The sequence below is a fragment of the Pezoporus flaviventris genome, unplaced genomic scaffold (assembly GCF_033815535.1).
Source record: "Pezoporus flaviventris isolate CSIRO_AGI_PZ_B2104156 unplaced genomic scaffold, CSIRO_AGI_Pfla_v1 ptg000107l, whole genome shotgun sequence".
NCBI classification, from domain to species: domain Eukaryota; kingdom Metazoa; phylum Chordata; class Aves; order Psittaciformes; family Psittacidae; genus Pezoporus; species Pezoporus flaviventris.
The window spans coordinates 332,137-348,291 of record NW_026892655.1 but is presented as its reverse complement, the minus strand read 5'-3'; the positions used below and the strand labels follow the sequence as shown (position 1 = coordinate 348,291).

The window sequence follows — 16,155 nt, the reverse complement described above, 5'->3', positions numbered from 1 at the left end:
GGACGTGGAGCTGTCGGAGCGAGGCCAGAGGAGGCCATGGGGATGCTGCGAGGGCTGGAGCAGCTCTGCTCTGGAGCCAGGCTGAGAGAGCTGGGCTGGGGCAGCCTGGAGAAGAGAAGGCTCCTGAAGGGGAGACCTGAGAGCAGCTCCAGTGCCTGAAGGGGCTGCAGGAAAGCTGGAGAGGGGCTTGGGACAAGGGATGTAGGGACAGGCCAAGGGGAATGGCTTTAACCTGCCAGAGGGGAGATGAGATGAGCTCTTAGGCAGAAGCTCTTCCCTGGACACCTCTGTCCCCCAGCCTGGGGGGGATGCGGCGGGTCCGGGGCGGCTCCGCTGCGGGGTTTAAGGGGTTACAGCGGTGGGCGTGGTCATGGGCAAGGGAGGCGTGGTCACCCCGGCCAGGGGGGGCGGTGCCAAAGCTGGGGGCGTGGCCGGCGGCGGGCGGGCGGTGATTGGCGGTGCGGCGGGGCCGGGGCCGGGGCCGGGGGTACCGGTACCGCCGGGTGGCGGCGGTCGCACCGGGCGCGATGCGGCTGCTGCGGTGCCTCGGGCGGCGCGCGGCGCTCTCCGGCGTCCCCACCTACATCGAGCACTTCAGCAAGTTCTCGCCATCGCCGCTCTCCATGAAGCAGTTCCTGGATTTCGGTAAATACCGGGGCACCCCCCCACCCCACCCCCCCCCCGGCACGGTACCGGGGTGCACCCGCTCCTGAACCCGGCCAAGGGCCGTGAATCCCCGGTCGGGGGTGGGATCTCCGCGCCCCACCCCCTGGGGATGCACCACCCCTCCCGGTAAACAAACACCCGAGCTGGGGGTGTCGGTGCCTGGGAGCACCCCCCTGATTCCCGGTTGTTATTTACCGGGTGCTCCCCCCCCCGGTGCTCCCCCCCTCCGCTCCTTGTGTCGTCCTGTTCCCTCCCCCTCCCCTCCGCGCTCATGGGTAAATAACCGGCGCTGGGATCACCACCCCTTTGCCCCCCCCCTCAGTGGGGTGTTACCCCCACGGGCAAGCAACGCCCCCCCCCGCCCGTGATCCTCCGGGTAACTGCCCTCACCCCCGATAAATACCCCCCCCCCCCCCCCCCCGAGGTGTCTCCTATCCCCACCGGTAAATAACCCCCTGTGTGGGACCCCCACCCGGTGCTTCCCCCTCCGCAGCCCGTCTGCTCCCCCCCCCAGCACAGTGACACGGGGTCCCCCCTCAAGCCAGCCCCCCCAAATACCCGGCGGAGGGGGGAAATACCCCAACCGTCCCTGTCACCCATCGAGGGCCCCTCCTGTCCCCATTCCCCTCCCACCGGGGTTTAATGTCAGCGCTATATTTACCCACATCCCCCCCCCCGCACCATCCTGGGCCGAGGCTGGTGTCTGCGCTCTGCGAGTCCTCACCCCCCCACCCCGGGTCTGCACCATCTCACCGACACCGAGCCCCCCATGTCCCTTGTCCCCGGGGACATGCCCCTGCAGGGGCTCAGGGACAGATTTGCCCCCTGTCCCCCCCCCACCTCGCTGGCCACCGCAACCTGGCTGGACACTTCGGTGTGTCCCGGTGACAGCGGGTGTCTGTGACCAGCTCTGTTGGTGGCCCAGGTCCTTCTCCCCTCCCCATTGCCCTCAGGGGGGGTTCCAGTCACAGTCTGGGACATACTGGGCTGTACTGGTATCCCAGCCTGTCTTCTCCAGCCAGCTGAGCTGTGCCCCCCCCCAGCCCCTCCAGTGTCCCCCTCCAGCCAAGAGCAGGACCTGCTGCTGGCTCTGCCCCAGTCCCCTCCAGTGTTCCCCAGCAGGAGCAAAGCCAGCCCTGGGGATGGGGGTCCCCAGCCAGGGCTCAGCCCGGTTTCCTCCCCTCCTTGCCCCCTCCAGGCTCCAGCAATGCCTGTGAGAAGACCTCCTTCGCCTTCCTGCGGCAGGAGCTGCCCGTCCGCCTCTCCAACATCATGAAGGAGATCAACCTGCTGCCGGACCGCGTCCTGCGCACCCCCTCGGTGCAGCTGGTGCAGAGCTGGTGAGACGGGGGGGCTGCCGCCCGTGGGGTCCCACCGCCAGCAGGACCCCCCCCATCCCACACCGCCTCGGCTGTGGAGGTGCCACCACCACCGTCTCCATGGGTCCTCCTGCCACTGCTGTAGCTCATGGGGGTCCCACCGCTGACGTTTCTGTCCCGCTGTTGTCACCCAGAGGGGTCCCACCGTGGATCCCAGCGCTGTCACCTCTATGGCTCCCCATCGGCACCCCAACTCCTGCCAGCGCCGTTGCCGGGGGGGGTCCCACCACCCACCAGCTCTGCGTGTCCCATCCCACCGCTGCCACCGGCTCTCCTCTGCACGCAGGGCTGGCAGGGCAGCACCCAGCATCCTTGGCTGACAAGGTGCCAGCGGGGTGCTCCAGGTCACTGGTGCCACCTCCGTGTCCTGCCCCAACCTCCTGCCCCCTAAAAGGGCCGAGGGGATGCACGTCCTCAGGGGGGGCTCCGCGTGTCCCTTTAAGCACCGTGTCCCCCCCCAGCGCCATGAACCTTCTCCCAGTGCCGCCACGTGACGAGTTGTTTGTGCAGCGTCCTCAGCTCCCCTCTTGCAGTGACTCTCATGTCCCCGTGCTGGAATGGTGGCCCCTGGGGACACAGCCCCTCCAGTGGGGTGGGGGGGGTTGAGGGTCACTGGTGGGGGAACGTGAGGGCTGCAGGCTTGGACCCCCAACAAGCACAGGGTGGTTTAATGGGGCAACGGCGTTTTGGGGGGGTTTCCTGGTTGAGGGGGTCCTGAGCCCCTGTGGCTGAATGGGAGGTGCCCCAGAGCACCCTGTGCCCCCCGGCGTGGGGTCCCCAGGGTGTCCCCTCTCTTTGGGGGCATCAGGGTGGGAGGTAACCGGCTCCTTCCCCAGGTACGTCCAGAGCCTGCTGGACATCATGGAGTTCCTGGACAGGGACCCCGAGGACCAGGCCACCCTGGGGCAGTAAGTTGGGAGTAATACCCCTTGTCCTTGATTTTGGGGTGTCACCTGGCACCCTGCAGCATCCCCAAACTGTCCACACCCCACAGAGCATCCCGGAGCCACCAGCTCCTGGAGCTGGGCTGTGCGGGGACCTGGTGCCCTACAGCTCCATCCCTTTGCCCTCCTCAGGTTCACAGATGCCCTGGTCACCATCCGGAACCGGCACAACGACGTGGTGCCCACCATGGCGCAAGGGGTCATCGAGTACAAGGAGGCCTATGGGGACGACCCCGTCTCCAACCAGAACATCCAGTACTTCCTTGACCGCTTCTACCTGAGCCGCATCTCCATCCGCATGCTCATCAACCAGCACAGTGAGCGCCGTGGGGACCCCACCTGCCCCTGGGGGTCCCCTGCCTCAAGCATCTCCATCAATCCTGGGCATCCCACCCCAGCCCTGAGCATGCCCCCTCTTCCCTCCCAGCCCCGGGGATCCTGTCCCGAGCATTTCCCTTTCCCTGATGTCTCCCTCAGGATCTGCCCCGAGCATCCCCCTGTCCCTAATGTGCCCTCTGGGGTACCCACTGCTCTCTGTCCCCCCCCAGCATTGCTCTTCGATGGTAGCACCAACCCCGCGCACCCCAAGCACATTGGGAGCATCGACCCCCATTGCAACGTGGTCAATGTGGTGAGAGGTCTGTGGGGACTGGGGGGGCTTCCCCTGCATGGGGGGACTGAACTGAGGGGAGGGGGTTGAAGGTCCCCCTCGCCTTCCCCTTGCCCAGGGCTCTGCCTGTTTGGGAGCCATTTGTGTCATGAGCTTGGGTGGGCCTCAGCCAAGGTGTCCCCTCTGCTTTGGGGTCACTCCAGAAGACCCCCAAAACATCCTGGATCTGGAATGGGATGGGGAGTGAAGGGGACCCCAAACGCGGCCCCAGCCTTCGTGCTGGGGGTGCTGACCCTTCTGCCTCTGCCTCCCAGATGCTTACAACATGGCCAAGCTCCTGTGTGACAAGTACTACATGTCCTCACCCGACCTGGAGATCGAGGAAGTGAACGGTGAGGCCAGGCTGGGGAGCATCACTGTGGCAGGGGATTCTTGGGTGGCTTATTTGGGGTTGGGAAGGACGGCGCTCTCCTCTTCCCCGCAGCCAGCAACACCCAGCAGCCCATCAGCATCGTCTACGTCCCTTCGCACCTCTACCACATGCTCTTTGAGCTCTTCAAGGTAACCCCGGCCCCATAGCGTGGCGGTGAGGGGGAGCAGCAGGGAGGTTATGGAGGGGTCCCATAAACTGCTCTGTGCCTGCAGAATGCCATGAGAGCCACGGTGGAGAGCCACGAGAGCAGCCCGCGGCTGCCGGCCATCAAGGTGATGGTGGCCCTGGGTCAGGAGGACCTCTCCATCAAGGTACATCAGGGACCACCAGCTCCATCGCGGGGGGGGGGGGGGGGGTGTCCCTGACCCCAGTCTGGGGACACTATGGGTGAGGGGCTGGAGCGGGGCTGTCACCCCCCACCCTGTCCTGCAGATGAGTGACCGGGGCTTGGGCGTCCCGCTGCGGAAGATCGAGCGGCTCTTCAGCTACATGTACTCCACTGCTCCCACCCCGCAGCTGGGCACCGGGGCACCCACCGAGGGAACCCCCCTGGTAGGTGCCATGGGGACCCCAAAGGGACGGGGCACAGGGCGCAGGTCTGCAGAGCGGGGTGGCACAGGGACTTCTGGAGGTGGCTTGGCCATGTGTGGGGATGCTTGGGGGGTGGCTTGAAGATGTTTGGAGGTGGCTTGGGGGCCTTTTGGGGTGCCTGGGGGTGACATGGACATACTTTGGTGTGGCATGGGGACCTTTGGCTGCGCCTGAGAGTGGTGAGGTGACTATTGAAGGTCCCACATGGACACTTGAGGGTGCTCGTGTTGCTATTAGGGTGGGGGGGGGAGGCTTGGTGTCCCCTGGGGGTGCCCTCCCTAGCTCTGGGGACCCCCCACCCCATCTCCTCCCTCCACCCCAGGCTGGATTTGGCTATGGCTTGCCCATCTCCCGCCTCTACGCCAAGTACTTCCAGGGGGACCTGCAGCTCTTCTCCATGGAGGGCTTCGGCACCGACGCCGTCATCTACCTAAAGGTGGGTCTTTCCCCTGGGACGGGGGGTCCGTGTCCTCCGGGGGCGCACGGGGCCCTCCTCATCCCCCCCCTCCCCGTGTCTCCTGCAGGCCCTGTCCACAGACTCGGTGGAGCGGTTGCCGGTCTATAACAAGTCGGCGTGGCGGCACTACCAGCCCAGCCAGGAGGCAGGGGACTGGTCCGTGCCCAGCACCGAACCCAAGAACACCTCCACCTACCGCGTGCCCTAGGACCCCCTGCAGGCTCGCTGCCCCCCCAGGCTGTAGATAGCCCCTCACCCAACTGCCGGGGACCCCCATAGCCCTGGGGTGGTGTTGTAGCATCCCAGTGCTTCCTCCCCCTGCGGTGGTTGGGGCTCACTGGGAAGACTCTGAAATGTGGGGTGGAGGGGTCCGAGCACCCCCCTCCTGCCTTGGTGACTCCTAGGTACGTAGCTGGGGATGGTACTGGAGCAGCATGGAGGGGTTATAACCCCTGCTGCCCCACACGCACCCCCACACCTTGGCACCCACCCCAGGGCCAACAGGGGACTGGTCCTTTCCCAGTATGACCAGTACTACTTCCCTGCCCGTCCAACCCTGACTGGGGGGGGGGGGGGGGGAACTGGGCCTGACTTCTCCCCCCCCCCAGCTCCCAGCCCTGGTATTGTACTACTGAGCTGCCCTCATCCACGTGTGCACCCCCGCACCCCCGGGTGGGCTCCCCCCCACCCGCTGTCAGTAAATTGGATGTTCACTGAGCTCCCAGTGTGGTGTTTTGGGGTGACCCCCCCCGCACACCCCCTTTGTCGCTGCCTCAGTTTCCCCACCCAGGCTGGGGAGGGGGCTCTGGTGTCGCACACCCCCCCCCCCCCCCCGGGGCTGGTGCCGGGGTTGCGGGAGCAGCAGCCTGGTTCCTCGCTGCTGTGTTTGCCCCCCCCTTACCCCGGCGCTACCCCCCGGACCCCCCCTTTCCACCGGGGACCCCGCGGCTCAAGCGGCGCCTGCTGCCACCGTCGCGCCCCCTCGCGGCTGCGAGCGGTACCGCGGCCCGGGGCCGTTGTACCCGCAGGGGGGCTCGGCACGGACCCAAGTGACCAATCAGCGGCTGTCGGCGCCCGCGAAGGGGTGGGAGGGGGCGGAGGAGCAGCCAATAGCGAGGAGGGGCGGGGCGGGAGGGGGCGGTGCCGGCCCCCGGCCGAGGCAGAGCAGCCACGGGAGCTCCGCTGCGGCCCCATCCCCTGAGCAAGAGGGGCCGGGTGCGGGCATCACCTACGGGGCCCTCCGGAACAGCGGCCCCGCACGTAACGCGCCTCTGCTCTGCCACCTGAGCCTCCATCCCTGTCCTGCCTGGGCAGAGCGCGCTCTGCGGCACCACGGGCAGCTCCTTAAGGGAGAACATCCGAGCCCTGCTTTTAAAGCTGTAGCGCCGGGACAGAAGGGTTTTGCTGAGCACCATCTGCCCTCACTTTGCCACCTAAAACTCCATCTGTCCCTGTGCGTGGTGGTGGGGCTCCGGGGAGGTTCCGCTGCCCCTGTTCCCTGCTGTTGGGGGTACAGACCCTTCACAGGAGTCGGTTTCTAGCAATAAAAACTGTTCCTGCTTCTGCTGAGCCTGTCCCCGGAGCAGCTCGGCCCTTGGGGGCTGCTGCAGCGAAGGGGATGATGGGGTGGTCCTGGGGGCCAGGGTGAGATCTCCCACCCGTGGCTGGCCCTGGCCAGCAGCTGGGCTGACATCGCAAAGGGATGCTGGGTTTAGACTCTTTCCTGTGCACTGAGTAGCATCAGCAGCACCCCTGGCTCGGGGGTCACCTGCAGTCGGTGTTTCTTGGGGTGTAGCTGCTGCTCCCGCAGCTGCATCCCTCACCCTAAGTCCTGTCCCTGTCAAATAAACGTGAAGTCATGAAGCAGCTCCTGTGTGCTGTGTCTGCTGCTGTGCTGGATCTGCCCTGTGCGTCCTGCTGGGGCTGGGGCTGAATCCCACCGTCCATCTCCCCCCCGCCGCCAGCTCCTCCCAGCAAAGACGTGACCAGCAGCACCCGTAGTGCCAAGGCTTTATTGCAGGAAGGGACGTGCACCGAGCGTGCCGGTGCTCTGCACGGCGCGGCCGCTACACGGCATCAGTCGAGTCCTCAGCACTGCGGCGGCCAAAGTCCATCCAGTCGGGGTAGTAGAGGTCGTGCAGATCCTCCATCCCCTCGTAGCCCTTGTGGTCACGCAGCTCTGCCGAGGCAAGGGCAGCGGGGTTATTGCTGCCCCGGGCCGGGGGTTGGCACGGCGGTGCCGGGCTGTGCCTTACGGAGCCTCCCCCCGGAGCTGCCCCCCCCTCACCTCCCGGTACCTGTGAAGATGTGGGGCAGGAACCTGGAGATGAGGTGCTTCTGCTCCTGGGACAGCGCCTCCGGCCAGTCCCGCCGGACCAGGCTGCCTGGGGGCCGGGGGGGATCCCCCCCAGCACCTGGGGCCTCTGCTGCAGGCCGGCACAGGCAGGCAGTGGCTGTGATGGTGAGGATGAGGCCGATGCAAACCTTCACCTTCATGGCTGTGGAGAGACTGAGCGGAGAAGGGGAGCAGAAGGGCTGAGGGCATGGGACAGGGGACACATGCTCAGTCTGTGGTGATCCATGCAGGAAGCTCATCCCCAGGACATGGCCAGTTCACAAATCCCCTCTGTCCATCCCAGCAAGTCCCCTCCATCCCCCCTGGCTGGTCCCCAAGTCTTCTCCATCCCTATCTCCCAGTTGGTCCCCCCCTAGAATGGACTCAAGTTGGAAGGGAGCTATAAGGATTGAGCCCAATGCCTTGTGCCTCACAGGATTACCTAAAACTAAACCGTATGACCAAGAGTGTTGCCCAGAGCTCCTTGAACACTGCCAGGCAGGGAGAAGGTGCTCGTCCCTGGAGCTTGGCCGGTCTCCACATTCCCTCCATCCCTCCCCTCTGGTCCCCACATCCCCTCCATCCCTCCCCTCTGGTCCCCACATCCCCTCCATCCCTCCCCTCTGGTCCCCACATCCCCTCTATCCCTCCCCTCTGGTCCCCACATCCTCTCCATCCCTCCCTTCTGGTCCCCACATCCCCTCCATCCCTCCCTCTGGTCCCCACATCCCCTCCATCCCTCCCCTCTGGTCCCCACATCCCCTCCATCCCTCCCCTCTGGTCCCCACATCCCCTCCATCCCTCCCCTCTGGTCCCCACATCCCCTCCATCCCTCCCTCTGGTCCCCACGTCCATCCCTGTTCCCAGCCCTCCAGGACTCACCTGCTGGCTCCGGGCTCAGCGGTGCCTCAACCCAGGGCTCAGCTCTGCTTTTAAAGGCACCGCCACCGCTGCCCCACCCTGGGGCAGCTCCGACCCCACCCGCAGAGCGCTGGGATGCACGGACAGCTGGACACACATGGAGGCTGTCTCTGTGTATACACATACATGTATGTGTGTGCGTGTATATGTCTCCATATGGAGACTACAGGAGGCAGCTGGCAGTGGTTGTATGTGTATGTGTGTAAATGCCCAGCTCTTTATCCCTACCCCTCTATCTCCAGCTTTGTATTTCATAGACACACCTGTATGAAACAGATCAATGTACACACACCCAGAGCTATGTATGTGTGCAGATACATATAAACATATAGGTACAGCTGTAGCTGTAGACGTGTATATGCAAACACACATGCCTAACATGCAGACACATGTAAATATATACATGTGAATGCAGAGCTTGGCAGTGATATAGCCATCTATACAGACACACACACATCCATACACATAGAGAGCTATACATGCACATATACAGCTGTAAGTATAGTGTACACGTATAGAGAGAGGGATTTTCATATGTAGCCACAGAGGGACATACAGAAATAGAGTCTCAGTGGAGCAAGCTACAGGGTACTTGGCTTGAATTGCACGTATGCGTACAGAAAAGTATAGGTAGTGCTAAACATGCACACCCCATATGTGTATATTTATATATATATACTTAGAAATGCTTAGAGTCCTACTTACACATACACAGAGCGCTATATATATACATACATGCACATACATGCAGGTATTTATGCATGTAGATGGATACACAACTAGTTACAATCTATAGGAGTAGATGCAGCTGGCCAGATGTGCTGCAGGGAACTGCTGTGCCCAGCCACATGCTGCAAAGAGGCCCCTTTCTGCAGCCTCTATCTCTCCTGTTACCCCAAAACGCTTTGGGGTGCTCTGGGACGGCTGGGCCTGTTGCTGTGGGGACACACCGTGCACCCCAGGGCTCGCTAACGCGTCAACCCTGCATCCCGTATCCAGCCCATCTGCTGCCACCAGCTCTGTCTTTCAATATCGACAGCTCCCCTGGCCCCCATTTACCCTCAACTCATCGATTTGTGGAGAACATTTGTCTCCCTCCTTCAATAACACCCGTGGAGCGAGGAACCGGGTGCTCTTCACTGCCGGCGCTCGCCGTGCCGCTATCGGTGCTCCTCAAACAACCCCAAAACAAATGGGCTTTGAATGGGCAGGAAGGCAGCAGCGCCCCAGCCCCGCTCGATCGATTCCTCGCTCCAAGGAGCGGTTTTTACAAGGAACAAACAAATTGGTTTGCAATTTCTGGCTTTTAATGGCTCAATCTGGGCCAAATGAACCATCAGGGTCACTGGGACGCAGCGGCTGCTTCCTCCAGTGCCGTGGGCTCGGCAGCGCCTTGACGCAGGTTTGCAGCCTGACCCTGGGGTGCTGCTCCCTTCTCCCAGCCCTGGGTGCACCCTGACAGGACGGGCGCAGGGAAACAGGGTGGTGGCAGCACCCTTGCTGCTGCCCAGCCGGGTCTGGCTCTCTTGGGCCACACTGGGCCGAGCTGATGCCTTCCTCTTGCATCTGGAAGCCTGGGAGAGCTGCTGGGAGAGCCCCGCTGGATGCACGCAGGTGCAGGCAGGGAAGTGGAATTCCTGGAGCAGAAGCTGCCCAGAGATCAGGCTGCTGGCACGTACACACAGCCCAGCGCGAGGTGCAGGCAGGGCTCCAGGTCACCTCCTTCCTCAGTGGATTCAGAGCTTTGCATAATTGTGGCAGTTCGGCTTCCAAGAGCAAAGTCTCTTAGGGAAGTAAATGGCATGAGGTGAACCTGGTGCTCCACTGCAGCACAGGGAGCAGGGCTGGAAAACCAGGCTCACTGCAGGCAGTGAGCAAACACAACTCAGTTCTTCGAAAGCTGACCAGAGGTACAAAGCTGCTCCCAGGCAGGTCCCCATTTCTGCCACTATACAAGGGGCAAGTGGCCCTCACGGCAGTAGTTTGTCAGTGCTGGAAGCACAAGCGCCCAGCACACAGGAACCCAACAAGCAGCAGACCAGGTGCCCTTGCAGGGAGGGAATGAATCCACACAGGAGCCACAGCACCCAGGGTGCTCCCCTTCCCACAGGAAACACTCTCAGGACCCCAGCACTGCTTCCTGCAGCAAGAGGGAAGTCCACTGAGCTCCCAGAGCACGGCCAGCATTGCTGCTCACCTGGCTCCAGCGAGTGAGGGAATCCAGCAAGCAACTGCTTTTGAAAACCATTTTTATTTAAATAAGGCTTTAAATACATTACATAAAACATTAAAAGAGAAACCAGGATTCTGTTACTTCACAGGGCATTAGGCCGTGGTTGCTAGTAACACACAAGCTCTACAGCTCTACCTACAGGGATACTCATCACATTAGTCCAAATCTGATCCCTTGTCAGAAGTTTAACCCCAAGCAACAGCTCCTTTGGGTGCACTACCCCGGTACCTTGGTGCTTGCAGGGTACCAGCACCTGCCTGGCTGGGACCACAGACATCCAGTCGCTCTTCTGTGACTCCTCTTGTTCTGACTTAAAGCTTCCCCAAATGCCTCTGCCACCAGGAGCCAGCGCTGCCCAGAGGGAAGGCGCGATCTCCCCGCACCATGTCACAGCTCACGCTTGGCGCCTCGCTCTGTGTGGGACCGCAGAAGGCATGGCAAGGATTCCCATCCATCGGAATGGAGGAGCAGCCAAACAGAGGAGCGATTCGGGCAGTCTCCAGACTGACAGGCCCAGTCCCTTGGCTTAGCTTGAAACATCTGGATACATTTGGCTTCAGGATGGAGCACGCCCAACTCCCCATTTACCTCTGTGAAATGAGGGACAGCAAGACGAGATAGCATGGGCTGTGGTCAGTTTATTACATCACTGAAATACACTAGTCCAGACTGAACAGTGGACCCAAGATCGTTACATTACACAAACCGGCTGGTTTTAAACTTATGACAAGGGACAGATGGGAATTTCATGGTAAGGAAATCTTCTTGCATAAAGCTTCAGTGACCCACAGGCACTTAAAACCCATGGACTTTCAGCTGGTCGTCTTTAGCCAGTCCAATCTGCAAGAAAGAAAATGCACTTTTCAGCACACCAAAGCAGAGGCCACTGCACCCATCCCTGCACCATGAACTGTCAAATCTCTGCTTCCCCACTGAAGTTTGCATGAAAGGTCAGACCACACTGTGAAACCTTGCTGGAGAGTGTGTGCCTCCAGCAAGAAAGTAAAGAGAAAGGGAATCCACCCTCAGCCTGCTCATCTAGTGCTACGGGAACAGGAGCTATTAGTTATTAACACAGCACCTTGTATTTAGTTAAGCATTTAGCTGGGACTTGCAGCCAACTGAGGACGGCTTTAACCTGCCTGAGGAGAGACTGAGATGAGCTCTTAGGCAGAAGCTCTTCCCTGTGAGGGTGCTGAGGCGCTGGCACAGGGTGCCCAGAGAAGCTGTGGCTGCCCCATACCTGGCAGTGTTCAAGGCCAGGTTGGACACAGGGGCCTGCAGCAACCTGCTCTACTAGTGGAAGGTGTCCCTGCCTACTGCAGGAGGCTGGGACTGGATGAGGTTTAAGCTTCCTTCAAACCCAAACTATTTTGTGATTTGACGATTCTGTGTCATCCTACCTCCACGAGGAACTGGCATATGTTCTTGCGCTGGTCACCTTGCAGCTGAATCACTTCTCCATACTCAGGGTGTTCAATTACAGTACCATTGCAGGCAAATTTCTACAACACAGAGAAGCCTCCTCAGGACCACGCAAACAGAAAGCGCTGCTGCAACCCCCCCCAGCCTGCCCCAAGCCCAGCACCCACCTTTTTGAAGGCTTTCACCAGTTTCTTTTTATCGTAGTCATCCGCGATGCCCTGGACTGTGGTGAGGGTCTTCCTGCCGTTCCGCTGCTGGATCCTTATATGGATGTAGTCCTCAGTGCCGGCAGGGAGCAGGTCATCACCCTTACTTGCATCAGCAAAGGGGTCTGCGGAGAGCGCCGGTTACAGCCCGCCCTCCGCGCTCCCATTGGCCGCCCCGCCCGCCCGTCACACGCCGGCCCCGCCCCTTCCGCCGCCGGCTCCGCCTCCCCGCCCCGCCCCGCCCGCGCCTGACGCAACCGGCGCCAGGAATAGCAACTGCGCCACGGGCGGGGCCGCGGGGCGGGGCTCCCAGGCCGCTCCCCCTCCCCTCCCGGCCCGGCCGCCGCACAAGAGGCTCACCGAAGGGCTGGAGGTTCTGGATAGCGGACATACGATATACGGTACGCTTCCCTTCGCGGGGCGGCGGCGGCGGAGGCGGCGGGGAGGAGGCGACGCGAGCGGCTCTCGGCGGAGGATGCTCTCACGGCGGCGGCTCGAGACGCTGTCAGGGGGGCGGGACTGGCGCGGCCCGCTTATATACCGCCTCCGTCTGACGCCAGCACGCACGGGAAGCGAGGGCGCTGATTGGGCGGCTGGCCGGGAGCGTCACGCCGCACTGCCGAACGTGGCCGCGCCCAGGCTGGCGTGAGAGGCGCTTGCGCGTGCGCAGCAGAGGCCCGCGCGCGGGGAGGAGGGGAAGGGGCCCGCGCGCAGGCGCAGAGCGGACGGGAGTACCGCGGGCAGCGGCGGGAGCGCGCCTGGGGCGCCCCCGGGGCCGCGCCACAACCAGGGCCCCCCGCTCCGGACACCCCTGAGCCGGGGCGCAGCCCCCGTGTGGGACACGGAGCGGGATCCGCGGTGCGGGATCCCCGGTGGGGACCTGGGTCGTGCGGAGGCAGCTCGGGTGTGGGTGGGTTCACCTCACCGTGGTCACACACACGGGGACCCCCCCGAGCCGGCCCCGGGGCGCTGCCGCATCCACAGGGATGTGTAGGGATAGCGCAAGGGGAAGGGCTTTAGACTGATGGCCCTGGCAGGGCTCAAGGCCAGGCTGGACACAGGGGCTTGGAGCAAGCTGCTCCAGTGGAAGGGGTCCCTGCCCGTGGCACGGCTTGGAGCCGGAGGAGCTCAAGGTCCTTTTCAACCTAAACCATTATGAGGTTCAGTGAGCCCACTCCTTCTTACCCGGTGTGGGTGCTCACAGCCTGGGTCTTGAGACAAGGAGGCACAAAAGCACAATGTAGTCAAACGTTAAGTTTGATGGCTTTGTAATGGAAAATAACTGTGGTGCTTGAAGGTGGGTGACACAGTTTCAGGTCCTTAGGACCTTAGTACAGAAAGTGTATGAAAAGCAGAATAGGAAAACTGGGCCTGGGGTTGGGGAGTATCTGGGACTAGCAGATGTCCAGGATGGGAGCAGTTAAACTAACTGATAAGTAGAAAGACAGGACGATTGCTACGTCTGTAATGTCAGTTAAGCTGGTTATGAAGATTGTTGGGAGAAGGAAACGACCCTTGAAGACCGCCATCCCATTTTTTGTATGCGTGTGGGAAACTTTCTGGAAAATGATGTAATTCATGGGTAGCCTCATATATAAGGATGGCCTGTATAGCAGTACGGGGGCACACATTAGGAGGAGCTATCTCCCGTGGCTCCCGGCACCGCGATAAGGAATACCTGCTTGTCAGCTTGAAACTCTGTTGGCGAGTTTGTTCCTGGAGTTTGCTCCGAATCAGTCTGGCCTTGCAGAGCCCAGCACAGGCTGGCTTATCTGCCCTGGGCTCCGCACCCTGGGGATCACTTCTTTATATGCTCCTGCCTGAGAAGAGTCAGGCTCAGCCTGGAGAGCTTCCCTGTGGATGTGTTTGTCACTCTGCTGTCACCATGCTGGCAGCCAAGCTTGAAGCCATATGCAGACAGAAATTGGGCTTCTCTGCTCCTTCTCCATGGCTGCTCGGCAGGGAGAAGCTCTGAGGGTGCTGCAGAACACAATGTTCTTGAGAGAGGGCCTGGGGGCTCCTTGATGCCAAAGGGAAACGCTCAAAGTTATCACCCAAATCTGCCAGAAAAGGAAGCGTTTTTAAACAAGCGAAACAAGTTCCCTTGCACTTACTGCATTTCAACCCTGACAGTCGGACCTTGGCATTTAATGGCATTAAAAGCATTTAACCCTCCTTCTGAGTCCTAATTTGGGGGCCAGGAGCCTGGGGCTCGGTGTTCAGGATGAGCTGCTAAAGGAAGACACTTCATCATTTCCCTGGTGACTGTTGCGAGGTTAAAAACCCCTCACAAAGGGATGAGTGTCTCCTAGCACTGGCTCAGCACAATGAGGAGCAGGGGCTGCTGCCAGGTGAGCATCATCACGCCCAGCTCAAAGATGTTCTAAAAATACACCGAGAGCCCCAATAGGAAGATCAGTAAATCTCCTACACAATTAATGGGGTCAAAAGCCATATATGATGCAGTAGGAGCATAAACTCCTTGTTAGAGCTTCATATGGAGCAGGAATATTGCCCCCCAGGGAGACACAGCTCTGTTGTAGGTCGGTTATCGGCTCCTTTCGGGTCTCCTGTGGCCACAGCTCACTCTCTGTAGGTTTTCCTGCCCTGCTCTGGAGCCATCTCTGACTCTCGGTGTGGTTTTGATAGGTTATTGGCATCTGGGTGTGCTGCCATCTCGAGTCCCGGCAGTCCTCACATGCTTCAGATGTCGCATCCTTCTTGGGGGGGGTATTTAAGATAAAGGCCAATGGTTTATCTTGTACTGGGCAGAAGGAATGTTTGTGTTGCTGTATTTCAGTGTCTCTCAAGCATCTGTCACTCTTGTCTGTCTGTCTGTGACAGAACTGGCTGGCGTTTCCATTAAAACGTGCATTTGCTCCATCACCACCAGGCAGATGGCTCTTCCCTCTCCTCTTTCTCTGATCACATTTTCCTTCTCTCCCAGAAAAGGACCCATCTCTAGCAGGTGCATCCTGGTGTATCCAGACAGCAGGGAAGCAATCAGGGATTTACACTGCATCTTTCTGCTAGAGGCACTTCAAAGTCCTCACTGCAGCAGAAGGGCTGGGTTTGGTATTCGGTGCCAGAGTCCCTGGTACCTCCCGACGATGCTGCTGGGCAGACTGGTCTCACACTGAACCAGGATGCCCCACACAGGCAATTTATCAGCGTTGCTACATCCTCACTCTGTCCATAGGGCACATCCTGGGTTGTAGCCTCACCCCTGGTCCCCGATGGCCTTTGGTGAAACCAAAAGAGGCAAGCGTGTGTTGAACACCAGAGCTAAGCCCATCGCTAGCAGGGAAATGTTAACATCCATTTTCCGTCCTTCAGAGCAGGATTAATGCCGGGTGGCTTCAGCTCGGCACGGGGGCTTTGACCCTCGCGCCCTCCTCACTTCGGTCCATCCTTGGGTGCTCGGTCCCGACCCCCTCCTGCCTCCCTGCCCAAGGAGGTGCCGCCTCCCAGGGATGCGCTTGTCCCTGCTCCCCACGAGGTGGCAATGCTGATCTTTGCATCTCTCAGCAGGCGGCACTGAGCTGCTGCAGCTTCTTCTGTGCCCGGTGCCTGGCAAACGACCATCTCCATCCCCTCTAGGCTGAACACTGGCTCCGTGCACAGGAAGACCCCCTGTGTTGGGCCGTGGTGATGTCTGGTGAGCTGCCAGGCTGGCTTTAGGGTCAGCAGGAGGAGCAAAGAGGGGCCAGAACAGTCTGTGCAGGGCATTCCTCTCCCCAGGGCTCTGTGGTCATGCTTTGGGCCAAGGTGGCTTCTAGAAACCATCCTATCCCTCAGCGGTGAGTTGTTCACAGGGGCTGCAGAGAGCCCTGCGAGGGCAGGGGCTGCCCAGCACTGGGGCTCCATCTCAACCCCAGGATTCCTGTATGTGTCACAACGGGCAGTGCAGCTCAGCCCTGCTGAGCTGCTCATGGGTGCCCTTGGGTGGGTGATC

At 61.0% G+C, this 16,155-nt stretch overlaps 3 protein-coding genes across 5 annotated transcripts; 1 reads left to right on the top strand and 2 right to left on the bottom strand.

Moving 5' to 3' along the window:
* The first annotated feature begins 452 nt into the window (after nt 1-452).
* On the top strand, nt 453-5,669 carry PDK2 (pyruvate dehydrogenase kinase 2). The gene is made up of 11 exons (XM_061477690.1): nt 453-645; nt 1,865-2,006; nt 2,882-2,953; nt 3,122-3,306; nt 3,538-3,627; nt 3,914-3,991; nt 4,084-4,160; nt 4,245-4,343; nt 4,465-4,584; nt 4,946-5,059; nt 5,148-5,669. The coding sequence occupies exons 1-11, from the start codon at nt 528-530 to the stop codon at nt 5,286-5,288; spliced, it is 1,236 nt and encodes a 411-aa protein (XP_061333674.1). The 5' UTR covers nt 453-527; the 3' UTR covers nt 5,289-5,669.
* Nucleotides 5,670-6,536: 867 nt separating this feature from the next.
* On the bottom strand, nt 6,537-8,675 carry LOC133281792 (gastrin/cholecystokinin-like peptide). Of its 3 annotated transcripts, none has more exons than XM_061477624.1 (3): nt 8,298-8,675; nt 7,378-7,615; nt 6,537-7,259 (listed from the first exon to the last, which is right to left on the bottom strand). In XM_061477624.1, exons 2-3 carry the CDS (start codon nt 7,574-7,576, stop codon nt 7,147-7,149), a joined length of 312 nt encoding a protein of 103 aa, XP_061333608.1. In that variant the 5' UTR covers nt 7,577-7,615; nt 8,298-8,675; the 3' UTR covers nt 6,537-7,146. The 3 variants fall into 3 exon arrangements, with proteins under 3 accessions (XP_061333608.1, XP_061333607.1, XP_061333606.1); XM_061477623.1 differs by having other exon boundaries at nt 7,378-7,589; nt 8,298-8,674; XM_061477622.1 differs by lacking the exon at nt 8,298-8,675 and having other exon boundaries at nt 7,378-7,955.
* A 2,512-nt stretch (nt 8,676-11,187) lies between these two features.
* On the bottom strand, nt 11,188-12,722 carry EIF1 (eukaryotic translation initiation factor 1). Its single transcript, XM_061477479.1, has 4 exons — nt 12,561-12,722; nt 12,162-12,325; nt 11,973-12,074; nt 11,188-11,409 (listed from the first exon to the last, which is right to left on the bottom strand). The coding sequence occupies exons 1-4, from the start codon at nt 12,589-12,591 to the stop codon at nt 11,365-11,367; spliced, it is 342 nt and encodes a 113-aa protein (XP_061333463.1). The 5' UTR covers nt 12,592-12,722; the 3' UTR covers nt 11,188-11,364.
* Nucleotides 12,723-16,155: the final 3,433 nt, after the last annotated feature.

Coding starts and splice junctions, on each gene's coding strand:
- PDK2 (XM_061477690.1), top strand. CDS start 528: ATGCGGCTGCTGCGGTGCCTCGGGCGGCGCGCGGCGCTCTCCGGCGTC. Junction 646..1,864: donor GAAGCAGTTCCTGGATTTCG/GTAAATACCGGG, acceptor TGCCCCCTCCAG/GCTCCAGCAATGCCTGTGAG. Junction 3,992..4,083: donor GGAGATCGAGGAAGTGAACG/GTGAGGCCAGGC, acceptor TCTTCCCCGCAG/CCAGCAACACCCAGCAGCCC.
- LOC133281792 (XM_061477622.1), bottom strand. CDS start 7,675: ATGAGCTTCCTGCATGGATCACCACAGACTGAGCATGTGTCCCCTGTC. Junction 7,260..7,377: donor CCTGCCCCACATCTTCACAG/GTACCGGGAGGT, acceptor TTGCCTCGGCAG/AGCTGCGTGACCACAAGGGC.
- EIF1 (XM_061477479.1), bottom strand. CDS start 12,591: ATGTCCGCTATCCAGAACCTCCAGCCCTTCG. Junction 12,326..12,560: donor CCAGAACCTCCAGCCCTTCG/GTGAGCCTCTTG, acceptor CGCTCTCCGCAG/ACCCCTTTGCTGATGCAAGT. Junction 11,410..11,972: donor TATGCCAGTTCCTCGTGGAG/GTAGGATGACAC, acceptor TCTTTCTTGCAG/ATTGGACTGGCTAAAGACGA.